Raw genomic sequence first — 17,735 nt, 5'->3', positions numbered from 1 at the left:
GCCGTTGTATCTCCATTCTTCTGAAGGTTCTTTGGAGGTCACCTTATGTGCTCTCGGGACGAGACGTCCAAGAATTGTCTTCTAGTTCACTAAGATAACCGTATCAGGAATTTCCCATATGCGTGGTTAGCCGGAAAGCGGATGTGGAGTGCTGCTTCTTGTGTTTTCTTGTGCTCTCAAACCTCTTTAACCATTCGTCATCGGGAAATGGGTCCGGCGAGCAACCGTTGCAGCGAGCTCCTCTTGGTATCTAAGCCGGGCGTCCTGTGGAAGTGGCGTGTAATCTATCAAGTGACTGCCCAATCGAATGTCTGCTACCCGCTGAAGTTCCATCTTGACTGACAGGATATTCATCGCACACATGTCGGGCTGACACGTAGGTTTTAACCATGTGAAGCTTTAATATTAGCCTAGTACAGTTATTGCGGTGCATATAACTTTCTTAATCCCGATGGTTCCCTCTCGAAGAGATGTTTATGAGGTCCCGTTAAGATAACGGTAAGGCCCTCTTCCCCCAATGCTTCATGTCTTTTCTTCACGATCTAATTTATTGCCCTTAACATGCGCTTATTCGCAATGTTTCTTAATAGTCCAGGGATTATCTCTTTCAACGTCGCTGGTATCGGTGGCAAACGCGACCTCTGCATCCGTCGATATTACCACTGATTCAACACCTTCAGTGGTATTGATAACATCCACTAACCAGGCATCACCTTCTACTTCTACGAGTGCTCATTCTTTACCTGTAACCGAAAACTCTACATCTATCGCACTTGCTAGTGAAATTACATCTATTTCAACGACTCAAGCACTCGCTGTGACTACTACAACATCAATTTCTTCGTCGACCTTTTCTTCAGTAGTTATTACTGTGGAATCATCCTCAAAGGTTCCGAAAAGTTCGAGTGCGGTAAGTCAATACATTTGCTAAGTGCGGACTAATTTCTGACCTAGATCTAGTTCAGTACAGGCTCTAGTAAATCTCTTGCCAAGTCGACAGTCCCAATCCTGGCGTCTACTGCTGCCTCTTCCTCTATTTCAACTCCCAGTGCCGTGGCGAGCAAAACTAGCCCCAAGTCAACGGTACCGACTGTAATTTCAGGTTCCTCCGGTGGGATAATAGATTCAACTTCTTCTATGTCAGCTGCAGCTGCTCTTCCATCAATTCCAATTACCCCAAATTCATCGAAAAATAATTCACCTGTTGTTACACTGGCGGACCAAACCCCAACGTTAGTTTCCGTTTCACCGGCAGAAAATGAAAATCATCTAATCAATTATCTTGACGCTATAGTATGTCTAATAGCAAACCAGGTGCAACCGTTTCTTCACACTCATCAAGTCCTGCGGTCTCGACAAAAGAAGCTGCGCCCCCACCAGCGTCATCTACCCGTTCAGAACCGCTCCCAGCTCCCCCAAGCAAACCAGTGGAACCTTCTTCGTCAACATCCAGCAAGTCTTCTACTACCATTCCGACACCAACGACTTCGCACAGTGTAGGGACAACTACATCAGGTAGGTTATCCATCTTTCTTTTAAACAAAATTTTAAGTTGCCACGACATTACTAGTGGTTGTGGTAAAGGCGCCACTGAATCAAAGTACGAGTACAGTCACTCAAACAGCAGACACAACATTGTCCAGTGCTGTAATACTTACCTCTACTCAATCAAATGGCTCAAAGGTGGTTACTACGCCTGCATTGGTCACTCTTATGAGTACTTCAACGGAATCTGACGGAGCTCTAACCACCGTCACCCATATCGTCGCAAATCCTCCTAACTTGGGGAACACTCAACAATTGTCTTCAGATAACGGGTCAGTCCCTCAGATTTCCACTACAAATAACTGTCTAACCAAAGTTACTGCACAGGCCTCTGCATAAACAAGGCGTGCTTGCTGGAATATGTGTAGTAGTTGGAATCGTAGCTGCAACAGCGGCTATTGGCCTCATTTTCTGCATACGCCGCCAACGTCGCGTCAACCGACGTAAACGGTGGTTGGCTGGGATGCAGCATCAACGTCCGGCGTCACTGGCAACTGATCCCTTCCGTGACCCCCAAGAATCTTATCAGGGCCCTGCAATGAGGTCTGTAGGGTCGACTCGTGATCGAAATTGGGATCAAGGTAGCGGTGGATCGCCTTTACTCTCGCAAGAACCAATGTCGCATGAACAACGCAATATTTTCGGCGGTCTATCACTTATTCCAGACCCTTACCCAGCTGCCCACAGCATTAATCCTCATAATCAAGCACATTATGAGTACCCGCATGCCGGTATTGCGTACACTACGGATATGGCCAACCCGATTGCACCTTTCAAACGACATTCTTTGACTCCTTCAAGTCCTTCAATCTATCCTGCCACTCTACCTCCAGATGATAACGAACGTCCCGAGGCTGGGGACCCCAACTTAGAACCTGTACAAAAAGAGTTAATATCGCCTGTGTCCCTGTCAACCGTTCCACCGAGGCCACCCCGTTCCCATCTCCGAGAAAGTGCCAAGTTTGGACACTATGCAGCACCCCTTACTCCACCTGAATCTAATTCATCACACAATTCACAACCTTCAAGTCCCGTTGCCGACACAAATCGTCCTCAAGACTTTTTCACTCGACGTACCCTTTTAGACGTGCGTTGCTCCCTCAATTGTATCAAGTATTGTATACTGAGCTGCTTATTATTAGGTTCGAAACCGGTAAAATTTTGGGCGAAGGACGCTTCTTGTATTTATAGCTGCAGCGAAGGACATCATTTTAGTTACTTGCTGGAAGAGTGGGCCATAGCTTGAAGTTGTGTAAATATGCTAAGTGCATGATGTATTTATACATATAGCCGCCAAGAGCAGCTCATTCTCGAATTTGACGTTATGAGTATACAAGTTGACAGAGGTTTACGGATACCTGTTTGTTCGATAAAGATGGCACAAGACTCATTTCTTATCCCTGTTAGCAGCTTCAATAATGCGCTGAGTGTCAGTCACGAATCCGTAGCTCTGCGGTATGGCATCAGCACCACTTATCAATCAATGGGACATAAAATTTTTAACTCACATTCCCACTATTATAGATCACATTCTCAAACGCTCCCTCGGGTGATGTAGTTGCCGTTGCATCACTGAGAACAATACAATCGTATCCGCGATAATAAGCGTCTACGATGGTCCCCAGCACACACTGCGGATTGCCTTATCAATAATCCACATGAGAAAAAGTCAGGAATAAAGGGATACCTGGTCAGTGTTGACTCCCGCAAATATCAAAGTAGTGATTCCATTTTCCCTGAGGAATAGGTCCAATGCAGTCTGGTATCCCCACAAACCGCTCATCCTGCCAACATCAGACCGGTTATATGGAATTCAACTGCGCAGTCCGGGGTGTAATAAAACCTACCGGTTCTTGTGAATCCAAAAATCGGTCCCTTCTTTGGCACCTTTGAGATACTCAGCCTGTAAGGGTCCGTAGAGTTCAGAATTGTACGCATCACGCATCAACAGACGACCAAAATCTCCCGGTAATTGGGAGCCAAAACCTCCTCCATTGTGCTTCCTAAACCCACGCACCAAGGATGGCGGGATAGTCTCGAGTTCATGGTCCGTCAAGCCCCAATTTCTATGACGATCAATATTCAATACCACTCCACACTCACAGAGAGATCGGGACAAACTCACACCCAGAGAATTTTGGATCCTAATGTCCGCAAATGAGGTATGACATTCATAAGAGGATCAACGCATTGCAATCCTTTAGTGTGAATGCGCAAATCAGGATGAAGGAAAAAGCTAAAAGAGACGTCATTAGACTCATAATAAAAATGTACAAAGGCGTATCACTTCACTTTTGCATATCAATGACAACGAGTGCTGTCCTGGCCTTGTTGATTCGTACGATTCGATTGCCATCAACTGCGATATCAATTTGCGTAGACTTCAGAGCAGGGGGAATGGTGGCCCCATAAGGCGGTGGATAAACGCGCGACAAATGGGCTTCGCGAGAGATGTCAATTAAGCCGTTGGGATATTCGACCCAAAAGTCAGTCTCATTGCCATACTCGACTGCAGTAGGCACTTTGGGTCGGTCTACTAAGCCTGAAATCGGTGTATCGTGAACGGGAACTCTTTGCTCTTCCGATGGGGACAACGAATCCATGATTTAGGTAGTGGAAGGAAGAGGCTGTAGAGCAGCATTTTACTTCCTGATTGCTTCTTATGAACACTGACACACGTAGGAAGAATGAAGACTAAGCATGTGTCCCTTTCCTGCTACTACTTTCTGATATTCCCATAACGCACACGAGTGATTTCAACATCGTACAACATTACAGAACTGTGTCCATATATGTATAGAAAAATATGGAGAAGGTTTATGTTAGAGATGAAGCTGATTTCCACAGGGTTAATGAACTATCAGGAGCAATTACAATAGTAGCCAGTTAACGAGTCGAAGATGCAGTAAGTCGCGAGCTTTGAAATACTTAATTTTAATTTTAGAACAATTCCAAAAATAGATTACAACCCATGATCAAATGGTGCCTGAAAATTATCGCAGAATGTAGCAGATTAGAATAGTGTTACACTCTCAGCTCTTCATGATTGTAAGTTTTCGTGTTTGAATACGTCTTGAAATATCATAAGTTATTACTAATATTTGGTATCAAGGTGAATTATTATCCGGTGATATGGGACCTACAAGCTATATGTTACTGGCATGTACATGCCGAGCTTTAACTGCCTTCCTTGGAAGAATGATTACGGTCCTGAAAGCGAGTGAAAATAAGTAGGAGCCATTGAGCAAGTATTAAATGGATAATTGTACACATACACCAAAGATAGGTCGAGAATAATCTTCCTCATCTCTCAATTCTGACTTGTCAGAGGTCGTACGCTGCAAGCGTTGGCGCAATCCGGGGTCTAATCTATCGTCCAAAAGGGAACCGTTGTTTGAGTACACAGAGGTATCAGAAGGGGTATTAAGCTCTATTAGACGCTCGTCTGAAATGTCATGGCTTTTGTTTCGATGGGTCGAACCATGTCCTTGAGAAGACGAGCACAACGATGGGTATCGAATTGGATTTATACTTGAACTTGGCGAAAGAGAGAAATCATCTCCCACGATGCCCGAGTCAGTAGAGACCAAAGGAATGTTTGGTGGCGCTGGGTTTAGCAACGATGTTCGACGATACGCCGTCAACAAAGGTTCGGTATTGCTAGTGATATTGCTTTCCTGAGAATGCATATTAGCCTCGGTCCCAGCAAATTCCAGTCCATTTCCAGTGACATATCCATCTCTAGCTCGAGAAGGAACAATAAAATCTATCTCTTCAAATGGATTTAGTGCAAACTCGTCCGTTTCGCCAGAGGTGGTATCATGATGTATAGTGGAAGTCCGAGGTACTGAAGGGAGGCTGCTTATGGAACCGACGTGAAGAGGATTTTCAGTGAGTCCATGCCCAGAGTTGTAAAGGCCCACAGCAGTGTCGTTGCCGCGTTCGTCGTCATCTTCATCCAAAGGCGTGCGATATAACCCTGCTGCAGCAAGACTTGCTGAGACTGCGGTGTCGTGCTCAAGGCGCCGTGTTCGGCGCCTTCTCCTCATAGCGAAGATTATCCATAGGACAATGGAGGTAGCGACGAGACCAGCTAGAATGAACACACTGGCTACAGCGCCCACGTTGCTGAAAAAGCTGGAAAGGGTGAGATGTTAACAAGGTAGCGCGATGCTATAAATAATTATGACGCACGAATTTTCTTTAGAGCTGCCATCCGGGCTCAGTGTTGGGTTTGAATAAACTTGTGTGATAGTGACGAAAGAGCCATCTGGTCTAGTGGAGGTGGAAGTTCGGGTTATTTCCCGTGGAGCAGTTGTTATGGTGACACCTTGGCTATTGGTTGTTGTGATGAAGATAGGACTAGAGAGTGTAGACAAACTGGATGCAATAGCAATCATTCCGAGCGACCCATCTTGCGACGATTCTTCGTCCGTAAAACCTGAGGACAGTGATATTGGACTAGAGGTGACTAAAGACAAAGAAGCCGACGTCATGATTTTTGTTGTCAAGAGGGTCGAACTGGGAGGTTCGGAACTTTAGAGTATACATATGATCATGAATGACATACTATATGACATAACAAAAAAAAAACTCACGGCGTTATCCCAGGGGGAGTGGATGAGAAAGATGGAGAAGATGAAAGAGAAGAGGACACTAAACTCGACGATGTAACAGACCCACTCTGAGACGATATCGAGACCGAAGACGACAATATAGATGAGGATTCTATCTGCGTAATAGTAACTTGTGAGACAGAGGGTGAAGAGACAGAGGGTGAAGAGACAGAGGGTGAAGAGCCAGAGGATGTTGGATGGCCCGGAGGAACGGGAAAAATTATACTGCTGGAGGATATAGTCGACGGGTCTTCGGTGGGAGGCATTATATTACTTGTGGATAGCGACGAAGACGGCGAGGGACTGGGTGAAGTTGGCGCGTCCTGTCCCAAAGTGGATGAAAAGGGAACAAAGCTACTCGAAGGGGAAGATGATGGGGGTGCAACGGTTGGTGAAATGACAATAAACGATGACGAGGGTTGCGGTGAGAACGTGCTGATTCCATCACCAGGAAATGGACTAGATGAGAAGGATGAAGAAATTAATAGTTCGGAGGAACTTGAGCTCGACATTTCACTGGGCGTAGAGGAGGGAGGTAATGACGACAAAGAGAATGGTCCGGTTCTTGGTATATTCAATGTAGAATATCGGGTTTCACTTGAAATACTCGACAAAGATGTAAGAAGTTTGGAAGAGGATAAAGCGCGAGTTGGGTTAATCGAAGGCAATGCTGGCGTTGAAGTTCCTGAAGACACAGCAGAAGAAAAAGTGGCAAAGGAAAATTGTGAGTGAGAGGAAGTAAAAGAAGAGGATGTCGACGCTCCAAGTGGGTCGGAAAGTCCAGGGATGGTGGAAGAAACAACGGTAGGAATGGTGGAAGGCCCCACGTTTAAATTTGTAGAGGTAGCACTGGATATAAATTGAGTCAATCCTGTCAAGGTGATAAATATTGCAGAAGATCTAAACCACTGTGTTATAAAAAGCCAACGAGGCATAGACCGAGTTGAGCACTCACATGGGACTAGAGATAGATATATAAGTGGCATTAGCCTGAGTAGACATGCAAGCAAAACAAAGTTGCAGGAGTATTTAGCTTATGTATTTTTCATGGGCGGAAGCTTGGAGCTTATAAAATGGTGCAAACACGTTTTTATCTTTTAATTGGGGTGCACTTCAGGTGAGCCACGAGGAGAGTTAGATACGTCGCGTCTGGCGTCATTCAAATAATGTCCTGTAAATCAACTGTGCGTCAAATTTGCAAAATATACACAATTCTTCTGGCAGACTCCAACGGTCTGCAACTTGACCGTGGAGTCGTTATTTAGGTTTGAGGCGAACACGCACACTGAAGAATCCAAATTTTAAGAGCAAGGTCATTTTGAGAGATATGATCCCCATACTACCCGATCATAACTAATGGTGGCCTCGCTCCAAGGGCAACATGACCCAGTGCGAAAATCAAGTTCAGACTTTCATCAAAACAGAGAAGCCATGGAAGCTATACTTCACTGCAGCTCGGAATTGTAATCAGTACGGTATTGTAAACGAGAACTTTCGATAACTTACCAGAACAAAAAAACAAGCCACCAGATCCTCAGGTTTTCTAAAGGATAGATAAAAGTCGTAGACCACAAAGGTCACTTACTTGTTCGATGTGATACAACGATAATTTCCCTCAAATCCATACTAATGAACCGACTATCATGCATTCTGAGCAGATTTCGAGCTTTAATCATTTCGAACGTTGTTGGCACAAGTAATTTTTGGTTGCATTGAATTCGATCGCATGACGAAATGACCCAAAGGTGTAGCGGGGCTCGCGCGTTCAGTGACGAGTCGTTGATCATGAGGTGCTGAAGGATGCCAACAAGTTGCGGAGACAGTTCGCGAGGTGAATGTCTCCTGTGGAAGCAATCGACGATGTCAAGAGTGCATAAACATAATGGTCCAGAACTTTATCGTAATAATGGGTGATTCCGGGCTGGCAAGTCAAGAGTGAAGGTCCCTTCAGGAGGGTTAGTGTCAAATGCATCACCAGGGTCAATCCCAAGGCTAAGCCCCGCCGCATTTTTTGCCAAGCCGTCTCTGTCTCCGTCGACCATCATCGACATCATTCGTACCTGGCCTTGATTTGGCCTGAGTGTTTGCGCATTGATACTTATAAGTGATTCATCGAAGGTTTGAAATGTACCTAGTAAATTTTGGCCATGCAGGACTACAAGGACGAGAACCTCAACGCACCTGCTCTTGACAAACTTCAACCCGTCAAAGAGCCTCACATCTCTATAGACATTAAGCACAATGACACCCCACAGTCTGAACCACCACCGCCTCCCTTTGCTCCGTACGAGCCGGAATTCTTCGTCAAGAGTGACGGCGAAGTCATCTCGCATGATCACCACCTAAACGAAGACGGTGAGTTGTTTTCCCTCATAAGAACCAGTCAATTTCGTTTCTGACATTCCTAGCAAAGGAGAAGCTTTATATCGGTTTTTGCTTGCCCAATCTGCTATCCTTCCAACATATATACTCAACATCCATGGTACACACAACGAACGTCGCACTCGAGTTGTTTCACGCACCGAAAATGGCAAAACAACTCAACGGACGGAGACTTACACTGTCACTGTTACCGATTTCAACTTTCAGATAGACCTTAGTTCTTATATTGTTCACGGTCCCATCTTTTGGTCCTATCCTGATGAAACAGCTGCTTACCGCGGCCTTATGGTGCGACAAGTCAACACGCCCACCAGAAGAAAGGCAACCAAGGACGAGATTACTGCTTTCAAATCGGAGGATTACTTTCGTGTAAATGGTGGCCTTGCTCCATGGCAATACTCCGATGGTTCGTATAGCTCAAATCACCAGGCTTCGTCGAAAACCCCAAGAGCTTGGGCAGACGAATATGCGGCGAGTCCAAAGCTGCTCAAAGAATTTGTTTACAGAAAGGTGTGTCTGTTGCGTAATCACAAAACATCGCTATTATTCGATAGCATACTCCTCTAGGTTATCTATGGATGGAACACCTCCAAACTCACAGAAGCCATTTCTAGTGCAATAGCCCAGACTTCCTACACAGGCCATGTGCAATCTACATTCAAGCTTTCGAATGCAAAAATCTCCATTCGCCCAGATAACCGACTATCACGTACACTTTCTTCAACACTCTACAAAGTCCTCCTTATCATCACGCTCATTTACCCTTTCATCTTATTATTCAAACGCTTTAATAGACACGGAGGTGGGCGGTGGGAAGTCGTAGGTGCAGCGTATGGTCTGAAGCACTTTGAACAACTCGAATCACCGCCGAAGGAATCCAATGATCAACTCAAGGGAAACGACAATGTGAATGCAGAAGGCAGACACCCATGTCACATTCCCCGTGTTGTAGAAACCGAGCACGGCATGCAGAAACTTATCGGGTACCGAGAAGGAGAGTGGTTCAAAGAATGGGAACCCGTCATCAAACGATGCGCAGCAATGCGGTTAACTTCTAATGAACCTCTCAAAAGCGTCAAAGAGGCGCGTGCGGATCCTATGGGTGCGCTTGAAGGCTACGGAACATCAAATCTGGAAGGCTATTAATCGTCTAGAGATGTTCATGAGCCATACTTAAGAGTTTTAACTATTTACTTGTACATTTTTTTGTTTGTTTTCTACCGAAAACCATCATATGTTTATGAGTTGCTGCGGCTCATGATCATAAGCATGAGTCAGACAAGTACACGTCGCTTCACGGGGAAGGAATACGACAGCCGGCCGGAATTGCACACCTTGAACCAGCATTGGACCGTCAGAAGCCACCAACTGCGCTCTATAGGTTCCACTTTCTCTAGTCACAAATTACATTGACCTTGCAGGCCTAACCTCTACGTGATGATCCTGGAGAATACTGCGGCAGACGACAAATCGAAGCTTTCAAAGAAATACAGCGATAACGTACCTAATGAAGGTCAATCCAATGCTTCCACTAGCTCATACTTGAATGGGGCCAACGAGCGCGACCACCTTTTGGTGGACCTGAACCCTCAGGGACCACCTCCCGACTTCTCTCCATACCAAGCTGAACATTTCGAGGTTGGCTACGACGACGTTGTATCGCACGATCCACACCTCAACTCTGACGGTGCGTAAATCGAACTGGACCAGGGCGCTATGCGTCATACTTATTTTACATTCTATTCGGACAGGCGAAGCGCTATATCGCTTCCTGCTAGCCCAATCTTCCTCATGTCCTATCTACCGCCTTCATTGCAAAGGCACGCACACCGAGTCACGCACGCGGTGGGTCTCGCAACGCGACTCCCATGGCCGCACCCGCAACGTGCAGGAGACCTACAACGACACCATCACCGACTTCAACTTCTGCATCGACATCATCCCGGGCGATGTCGATGCGTCTCTCAGTACGCATGACGGCATGCCAGGCCGGACGAGGATCGTCAAGCCTGTGCAGTGGACCGTGCCTGACGACGAACCAGCGTACCGGGGCAAGATGGTGCGCGAGTACGAGGTCGAGCCGTACTCGGTGACCGCTGCCGCCTCGAGCGCCGAGGAGTGGAACGAGAGCGGGCGGCGCAAGGCCCGTCGCAAAGAAACCAAGGCGTACGATAAGTGGGTGGAGATGCGCACCGCACATGGGTTCCCGCCATGGGTGCGCGAGCATGATGTGAGCAGTGGGCTCCTACGTGACCCGGCCTCTGCGTCCATATCGGAGAAAGATACCCTGAAGTCGTCCAAGACGCTGCGCCAGTGGGCGGACGAGTACTGCGCGAGCCCGAAATACCTCAAAGAATTTGTGTACTCCAAGGAAGCGTACGGATGGAATATGGAGCAGCTTGAACGCGCCGTGCGCGCCACCATCCAAAGCACGCCGTACAACGGCACACTCACCGTCGAGCTCACGCCGCACAACACCAAGATCTACGTGCGGCCAGACAACAAGCTCTCGCGGATGCTCTCGAACAAATGGCTCAAATTCCTGTCTATCATCCTACTCATTTTCCCTTTCGTTTGGCTGTACAAGCGCTTCCACCCGCGCGGCGGAGGCAGGTGGGAGGTGTGTGGGGGCGCGTACGCATTGAAACAGTGGGTGCCAGTCGAGTCGGAGCAGGACGCTGTGGCAGCTGCAGCCGAGTTCAGCACGACTCCGGGTAACAGCCGGTCCACCACGCTCGACGACCTCCCTTCATACGAGGACGCCGCCGACGTCAGCGTCACTGGCTCCGCAATGCCGCCTCGCAACCCTTCTTCTTCTTCTTCTTCAAGTTCGCGACGCTTCATGCAGACACCGACTGGCCCAAAGAAACTTGTAGGCATCAAAGAGGGCGAGTGGTATAAGAGCTGGGAGGGCGCGATCACGCGTGCTGTCATAGGCAGATACCAATCCGATATTCCTCTACCCAGAAACGCCTGGTCGACGATCCAAGCTCGCTCCTTGGACGGGTACACCGACGCGCCTCACGTTCCTTTGGTTAATTTCTAAACATACAAGGTTTTCCTTTTCCATGATCGCGTGCTACTTATCTTTTGTATTCTTATGATCTGCGACTCTTCGCAACACTCTCCTTGACTTATTCTCCCTACTCTCCCTTCTTTTGCTTTTGTTTTTACAAGGCCATCTCTCTGTCTATTTCTATTTCTGTTACACTTTTAACCTATGCATATCCAACTGCTTTTGTAAATCTCTTCTTGCACAATCTATTTTTACCACCCACCAAATTGTTACCCGCGATGGTGGAAACGAAAAAGAAGCATTGATTTTTTCCCCTTGGAGAAAGAGGATTCACACATCTCAGAAATGGAGATTTTTTAGTCGCTTTTTTGCATTTCCAGATTTGGTTTCGATAATCAGAATGAAAAAAAAGTGAAAGACTTCACAAGGCATATGCATGACAAGGAAGCGCAAAGCAAGGTAAAAAAAAGGATAAACGCAATGCAGAACATTGATTGAGGATTGGGAGATAGGAAAAAGGTAGTAGTAAATAGAATACATTTGTGGGAAGGGTCGTATGTATGACTTGGTGTATATGCGGAAGAATATTTAAAAGAAAGTGAAACCACGAAGGATGGAGGGGGGGGGAGGAAATGGGGAAGGGCCGCGGACGAACGAAAGAGAAACGAGAAATGCGAATTGTTTCTTCTCCTGGGCTTTGCACCTTTTACTAGTATTCTATACATACAAACACGGCGGGGGAAAAGATAATAGTGGAGGGAGCACGAATAATAAAAAAGAGGATGGGAGGGTGTAAATAATAACTGGTCCGAATGTGAAATAATAATTTTGAAAGTGACGATGGATGATATTGATGATGACGATTGTTGGAGTTGGAGTTGTTTGTTGGTAATAATGGTGAATGACGATGACGATGATTTGATTTTGATGGTATCGAGGTTAAAGAACATGCAGTTTGTTTTTTGTCAGAAGCAGTGATCCGTGTGGGCAGGGATAGTAGGGGGGAGTAAGATGACGATGCAGAGTGGATAGGTGATACGAATGGTTCGAAACAAGCGCGAGCAAGACAGATGGTATAGATAAGAACAACACCTAGAATAGAGTAGTCGTGTAACCCGGAATCGAAAAGAGAGAGAATCAATGCACTCGTGACTGCCGCTTTCCAGAGCGCTGTATTGAGCTGGCATGCGAGTACGACCGCGTTTCCTCAGTCAGCGTGGTCGTTTTACCTGCCTCGTACCGCTCCGACTCGGATTCCTCCGCGCCCTCGAGCATGGCGATGGCCGTCTCCAAATACCACATATTTTTCTTAATAAAGTGCACCACGACTGTGCCACCCACACGGTTGCCTTCATACCGCGTTTTGCGGCCCTCCCGGTGCGTCCATGCATACTCAGGTGTCATGGGGCTCCCTAAATGAATACAAGACAAGAAAAGCAAAGCCATATATCAATGTCAACAAGCTGCGCGAACGCCGGAATAACAAAGTAACCACGTACCTTCACGGAGCAGCGACATGGCACTGCCTTCCACAAGTGCCTCCACGCTGTGTGTCGTTGATAGATCGGGGAGCGGTGGCGTGTAACGCGCGCCAAATGTTGAGACGCTGGAAAGTCCCCAAGCTGCGGGTGTGCCTCCCAGCCCGACTGAAGCAACTGTAGCGGTCGGCGTGCTGCCGCCGTTACCCTGTACAGGCGCTTGCGCTAGCGTTTCCTTTTCTTCTTGGGCGGCCAGCATCGCGTGCTTTACACGCGTAACTTCAGACGGGAATAAATAGCCATGTGAATATCTGCCAAACAAGGATTTTTTGGATCAAGAGAAAGAATAGGTCAGCTTCTATCTGTTTTCTGATGCAGTAAGGCCGAAGTAAGATTTACTTACACGGTCCCTGAGCGTGGATGGTCATAGATCCAACAACGTTCGCTCGTCCATCTGACTTGGGACGCACGGGGATGCATCCTCATCCATTTCGCGGTCTGCTTATCCTCTGCGCCCCAGATGAGAGTTTTGACGATGGGGTCTTTCGAGACCCAATCAACGAGACTCCAACTTAGCGCGTACAACTCGCCAGCCATGAATATATGGAGACGATTTGTGACGAGATATCCCCAATATACCAAGGGATCATTGGTAGCGATAGCCGATGCCGAGAGTTGATTGGAAGAATGTGACCGCGCAGTCGTGAGCGGAAGTGATGTGCTCGAATTGGTAGCTCCTTCCTGACTGCGGTGTAGATTGGGTTTATCCGAGCGAGTGTTGTTGTGTAGCTCGAGACGCAGCCTGGCTTCGAGCTCTGCGAGCATGACAAAAGAGTCGTCGTCTACTTTGACGACAAAGTCTGGTCGCACCCAGGGTTTTGGCTTGCCCGAGTTGACGTCCTGCCAGGCAAGATAGGGATCATGAGTTGCGAGTGATGGAGGCTCAGAAGTAAAGTTTGAGTAAGAGAAGCTGGGTGGGGGTACAGTGGAGGGATTATAGACGGGTGGTACCCATGCGTTGATGGCAGCCCAGGAAAAGAAGGTATAGCTCTTGCCATTGTTCATGTTCTCGGTAATAGGGAGAATAATCAAGTCGTTGTACACTGAAAAATAAGGGGGAGAGCGTCAAAGGACGCGTCAGGGAGCAAGTAATGGGAAAGAGAACACATACTTTCCATCTCTAGCTTTATTCTACGTTCCCAATCTTTGCTTGGCTGGCCCAAGACGAAGCGAACGATAGTGCGGGAAGTGCTGAGACCGCCGTCGCCTTGGCCAGCGCCATCGCGACTGCGGGGATGTGTAGCCCAGGTAGAGCGCATGAGCATGCGGCGTTCAAAGGATGATGCAATAGAGAAAACGCCAACGAGGATGCCAGCTGGGGGCAGCTGGTCGAGGTCGGCATGGGGGAATGGGGGCACGGTGTGGACATTAGTATAATTAGGATAGACGTGTGGTGAATTGGGAGGCAGAAGGCGGTCGAATGGGGGTGCTAGGGAGGGCACGGAGCAGTAGGCACGCCATGGGAGGGGCTCCTTGTCTGGATTGAGAACGTACATGAGGAGAAGGGTGAGAGATATGGCAAAGATGGAGAAGAGGATGAGGGTCAGGACCTGGTGGAACACGGTCAGCGTTTGGACAGGACGAGAGAAGGTGTAAACTCACGATGGTGATGGGCTGGCTGGGGAAGAATGGGTGCCTTACAAGACGACGGAGCCAGCGACGAGCGAGCCTGGCTGGACGCCATGCCCTCTCCTCTCTGCGACGGGGGGCGACGGACCACCAGGGGCGCCTTGGCTGTTCGCGCCACCAGGGCGGGCGTGAGTGGTGTGTCCTGAGAAGGGGAGAATGGGGCTCCTCGCTGTCTGACTCTGAGGGGCATGATGTTGGCTGGGGGTAGAACTGGGGGAGGGGCGATGTTGAGCGAGACTGTGTGGGGGTGGAGCTAGCGGACGAAGGGGGGAAAAGAAAGTGGTGGTGGTGGTGGTGGGGTTGGCGAGCAGTGTCGTCCGAGTCAGTGGAGTCCGAGTGAGGGGCGTTGTCCATCCGGCGCGGTGGTGGTGGATAGGAAAAAGAAAAGTGTAGTGTAGTGAGTTGCCAAGTGCGGATCACTGTTTATGTTTATATTTACGCCAGCACAGCCATATATGTCTAAGTATACTAGAATAGCCCCTCTCTGTATACTTTCTTCCAGCTTGCCCGCTCCCTCAGTGCGTCCCAGAATGCGCCCACCTTGCTCCCCTTCTCAACTGCTGCCTTTTCCCGTCGCGCCTGCTCGGTGATAAAGTCCCGCGCGAACCGGAAGCCTCCGCCAATGTGCCCCTCCAACTTGCGCGCAATCGTCTCTCCGTCGTCGCTGCTCTGTCCCCCAGCGAGCTTCGCCACCCGGGTGAGCCATCCTGCAAGATGCAAGTCGGCGATCGAGAACTGGTCTCCAAGCGTGTAGGGCCCAACCATCTCCTTGCTTAGCTGCGTCATCACCTGCGACAGATTAGTTTCCCAGGCCTGCCGCGCCGTCTTGTAAAACGCCTGTCGCTGCGCCCGCCCCTCTTCTCCAAGATCGCTCTCCGCCGTTTCAGCATCAGCCAGCACAGCCAGAATTACGTTGATCGCATCCAGCTTGTCCGCCCACAGCTTCTTCACTTTTTCAGACACACGCGCACTCCCCTGCTCCGCCTCTGCCAGGTGTTCCAACAGCACCTTTTGTCGCTGCTTCATCGACGGCACAAGCTCCTTTGCAAGCGCCCGCAGCGACTCGTCGTCGCGCGCGTTCACGTAGCGCAGCGTGTTCGGGTTTGCCTCTTCGATGTGCAGAATATCATCAATGATCACTTTGCACGAGTTTGTCGCCGCGATCGTCGCAGGTGTCAGTGACGGCGCCGGCGCTCTCGATGTTGTTTGCGTCCGTGACAACGCCGACCGTGATTTGTCCAAAAACTCTACAATCGCCTGTCGTTGATCTTGATTAAATCACCTTCTTGCGTCACTCCTGGCTGTTCTCACCTTTGTACTAGTCAGCGCCTTGTAGCGGCTTTCTTCAGCATCAGTGAGTGTATTTTCGTATGGAACGAGCAAGGCCGGCACAGTCGCTGTCACTCAATCTTCAGTTGTAAATGTCACCATCTGGAAATCGATCACTACCTTTGGGATTAAGTCGAAGAAACGTAAGATCATAGTTCTCTCCTTTGCCTGTTGCCCATCAATCATCAAGCTGCACCCAAACACAACACAAAGCAACTGACTGAGATCAACCGAGCGAAAATCAATTTCGTCTGGTCCATACCCCTTTTCATCGCTGCAAACATCATCAGTGCTTTGTAGATTGCTCTCAAAGATCCTTTATTACATAGTCAACAATACTGAAATAGACATTGAGTATCACCAGTCTGCTACACAATTGCACACTCACCGACAGCAGACCAGACAGAGACTGGAGAGTAGTAGAGTACAGCCTTGGGAAGATGAGCCATTGCAGTCAACTGTAGGGGCAAGACGGAAAGAACGGTCAGATGACGTCGGTGGATGTGGTGGAGGGGAGTAACGTATTTGTCCGTCTTTGGCTCCCCCCCACCACAGCCGATGCTCTCTGATTCCAGCTGGTATTAAAGTCTCCAGTCCAAGCCCCTATGTCAACAATCTCCCATTATCATCCACGTGACCCTTTATTACTACTAAATCCAGCATCGAATGTACTGGAATAAAGGAGTCACAAATCTACTTTAAATAGTCCTTTTCAGCGCTACCCACCATCTTTCTTTTCCAATGGCCACTCTAAGGTATGTTCTCTCCATCTATCTAACCCTTCGCTGCTCTCTTAACGCCCCTTTCCACAGACACGAATTTTACGAAACCGACGAGAAACTCACACTCTCCATATTTGACCGCGGCGCTGACCCGGCCCAGGTCTCTATCCAATTCGAGCCTAGAAAGGTACACCATTCCGTTCTTCATCATATTAAATTATATCCCTAATCACCCACAGTTCACATACACAAACGGCGAGAAATCCCTCGTTCTCGAGCCTCTCAAGGGCCAGATTGACCCCGATAAGAGCGACTTTACAGTAGGCAAGGTCAAAGTCGAAGTCCGCCTCGTCAAACGCGTCCAGGGGCGGTGGGCTACCCTAGTCGGAGACAGCCCAGATCGTGAGCAACCCTAATTGCATTCTCGTCATCGCGTCATAGAGTCTCATATGTTTATATCTAGCTTTGGCTACGGCGCCTGTCGCGAGCTCCTCGTCTACCCCAGCTGTCGGCGTGAGGAAACCAAGAAAGAACTGGGAGGGCATCACCACCGAGATCCTCTCCTCCGAAAAGGAGAAGACGACAGACGAAGATCCCAATGTCGGAGGTGACAGCACCCTAAACTCCTTCTTCCAAAAGATCTACGGCGATGCCGACGAAGACACCAAACGCGCCATGTTGAAGAGTTACCAGGAGAGTGGAGGTACGACGCTGAGCACCAATTGGGACGAGGTCAAAAAGGCCAGAGTCGAAGTCAAACCTCCTGCGGGATCAGAGTGGAAAAAGTGGAACTAGCCTTCGGTCACCGTTCTTTGGACATACTACTATCTTTTTCGGATTATCTTGTATTCATTATTGGTCGAATCTGCATGCTTTGTCCTGTTGTCGTTGCACTTCGATTTGCTTGTTGATGTATCTATAAGAGTTGGATCAATTACGAACGCGTTCTCGTTTACCA

General features: G+C 48.3%; 9 protein-coding genes across 9 annotated transcripts; 5 read left to right on the top strand and 4 right to left on the bottom strand.

The window, feature by feature from the left end:
- Positions 1-517: 517 nt before the first annotated feature.
- Positions 518-2,702, top strand: JR316_0001028 (uncharacterized protein; the record flags this gene model as incomplete). The annotated part of the gene is made up of 7 exons (XM_047886841.1): positions 518-526; positions 596-910; positions 961-1,232; positions 1,295-1,515; positions 1,553-1,817; positions 1,873-2,632; positions 2,688-2,702. 7 exons carry the CDS (start codon positions 518-520, stop codon positions 2,700-2,702), a joined length of 1,857 nt encoding a protein of 618 aa, XP_047754587.1.
- Positions 2,703-2,932: 230 nt separating this feature from the next.
- Positions 2,933-4,148, bottom strand: JR316_0001027 (Ureidoacrylate amidohydrolase RutB; the record flags this gene model as incomplete). Its single annotated transcript, XM_047886840.1, has 6 exons — positions 2,933-2,995; positions 3,054-3,176; positions 3,233-3,329; positions 3,393-3,611; positions 3,671-3,781; positions 3,838-4,148. The coding sequence occupies 6 exons, from the start codon at positions 4,146-4,148 to the stop codon at positions 2,933-2,935; spliced, it is 924 nt and encodes a 307-aa protein (XP_047754586.1).
- Positions 4,149-4,796: 648 nt separating this feature from the next.
- Positions 4,797-5,815, bottom strand: JR316_0001026 (uncharacterized protein; the record flags this gene model as incomplete). Its single annotated transcript, XM_047886839.1, has 3 exons — positions 4,797-5,682; positions 5,740-5,754; positions 5,805-5,815. The coding sequence occupies 3 exons, from the start codon at positions 5,813-5,815 to the stop codon at positions 4,797-4,799; spliced, it is 912 nt and encodes a 303-aa protein (XP_047754585.1).
- An 80-nt stretch (positions 5,816-5,895) lies between these two features.
- JR316_0001025 (uncharacterized protein) lies at positions 5,896-6,893 on the top strand (the record flags this gene model as incomplete). The annotated part of the gene is made up of 2 exons (XM_047886838.1): positions 5,896-6,073; positions 6,304-6,893. 2 exons carry the CDS (start codon positions 5,896-5,898, stop codon positions 6,891-6,893), a joined length of 768 nt encoding a protein of 255 aa, XP_047754584.1.
- Positions 6,894-8,308: 1,415 nt separating this feature from the next.
- On the top strand, positions 8,309-9,689 carry JR316_0001024 (uncharacterized protein; the record flags this gene model as incomplete). The annotated part of the gene is made up of 3 exons (XM_047886837.1): positions 8,309-8,516; positions 8,575-9,053; positions 9,111-9,689. The coding sequence occupies 3 exons, from the start codon at positions 8,309-8,311 to the stop codon at positions 9,687-9,689; spliced, it is 1,266 nt and encodes a 421-aa protein (XP_047754583.1).
- Positions 9,690-9,980: 291 nt separating this feature from the next.
- Positions 9,981-11,589, top strand: JR316_0001023 (uncharacterized protein; the record flags this gene model as incomplete). Its single annotated transcript, XM_047886836.1, has 2 exons — positions 9,981-10,230; positions 10,295-11,589. The coding sequence occupies 2 exons, from the start codon at positions 9,981-9,983 to the stop codon at positions 11,587-11,589; spliced, it is 1,545 nt and encodes a 514-aa protein (XP_047754582.1).
- Positions 11,590-12,696: 1,107 nt separating this feature from the next.
- On the bottom strand, positions 12,697-15,080 carry JR316_0001022 (Beta-1,3-galactosyltransferase pvg3; the record flags this gene model as incomplete). Its single annotated transcript, XM_047886835.1, has 5 exons — positions 12,697-12,971; positions 13,059-13,348; positions 13,441-14,140; positions 14,209-14,647; positions 14,700-15,080. The coding sequence occupies 5 exons, from the start codon at positions 15,078-15,080 to the stop codon at positions 12,697-12,699; spliced, it is 2,085 nt and encodes a 694-aa protein (XP_047754581.1).
- Positions 15,081-15,194: 114 nt separating this feature from the next.
- Positions 15,195-16,504, bottom strand: JR316_0001021 (uncharacterized protein; the record flags this gene model as incomplete). Its single annotated transcript, XM_047886834.1, has 6 exons — positions 15,195-15,983; positions 16,038-16,123; positions 16,176-16,223; positions 16,277-16,329; positions 16,381-16,393; positions 16,444-16,504. 6 exons carry the CDS (start codon positions 16,502-16,504, stop codon positions 15,195-15,197), a joined length of 1,050 nt encoding a protein of 349 aa, XP_047754580.1.
- Positions 16,505-16,796: 292 nt separating this feature from the next.
- Positions 16,797-17,572, top strand: JR316_0001020 (Protein SGT1-like protein; the record flags this gene model as incomplete). The annotated part of the gene is made up of 4 exons (XM_047886833.1): positions 16,797-16,810; positions 16,868-16,964; positions 17,017-17,179; positions 17,241-17,572. The coding sequence occupies 4 exons, from the start codon at positions 16,797-16,799 to the stop codon at positions 17,570-17,572; spliced, it is 606 nt and encodes a 201-aa protein (XP_047754579.1).
- Between the last annotated feature and the right edge of the window lie 163 nt (positions 17,573-17,735).

The sequence above is a fragment of the Psilocybe cubensis genome, chromosome 1 (assembly GCF_017499595.1).
Source record: "Psilocybe cubensis strain MGC-MH-2018 chromosome 1, whole genome shotgun sequence".
Classification (NCBI taxonomy): domain Eukaryota; kingdom Fungi; phylum Basidiomycota; class Agaricomycetes; order Agaricales; family Agrocybaceae; genus Psilocybe; species Psilocybe cubensis.
This window is presented reverse-complemented; position numbering and strand designations above follow the sequence as displayed.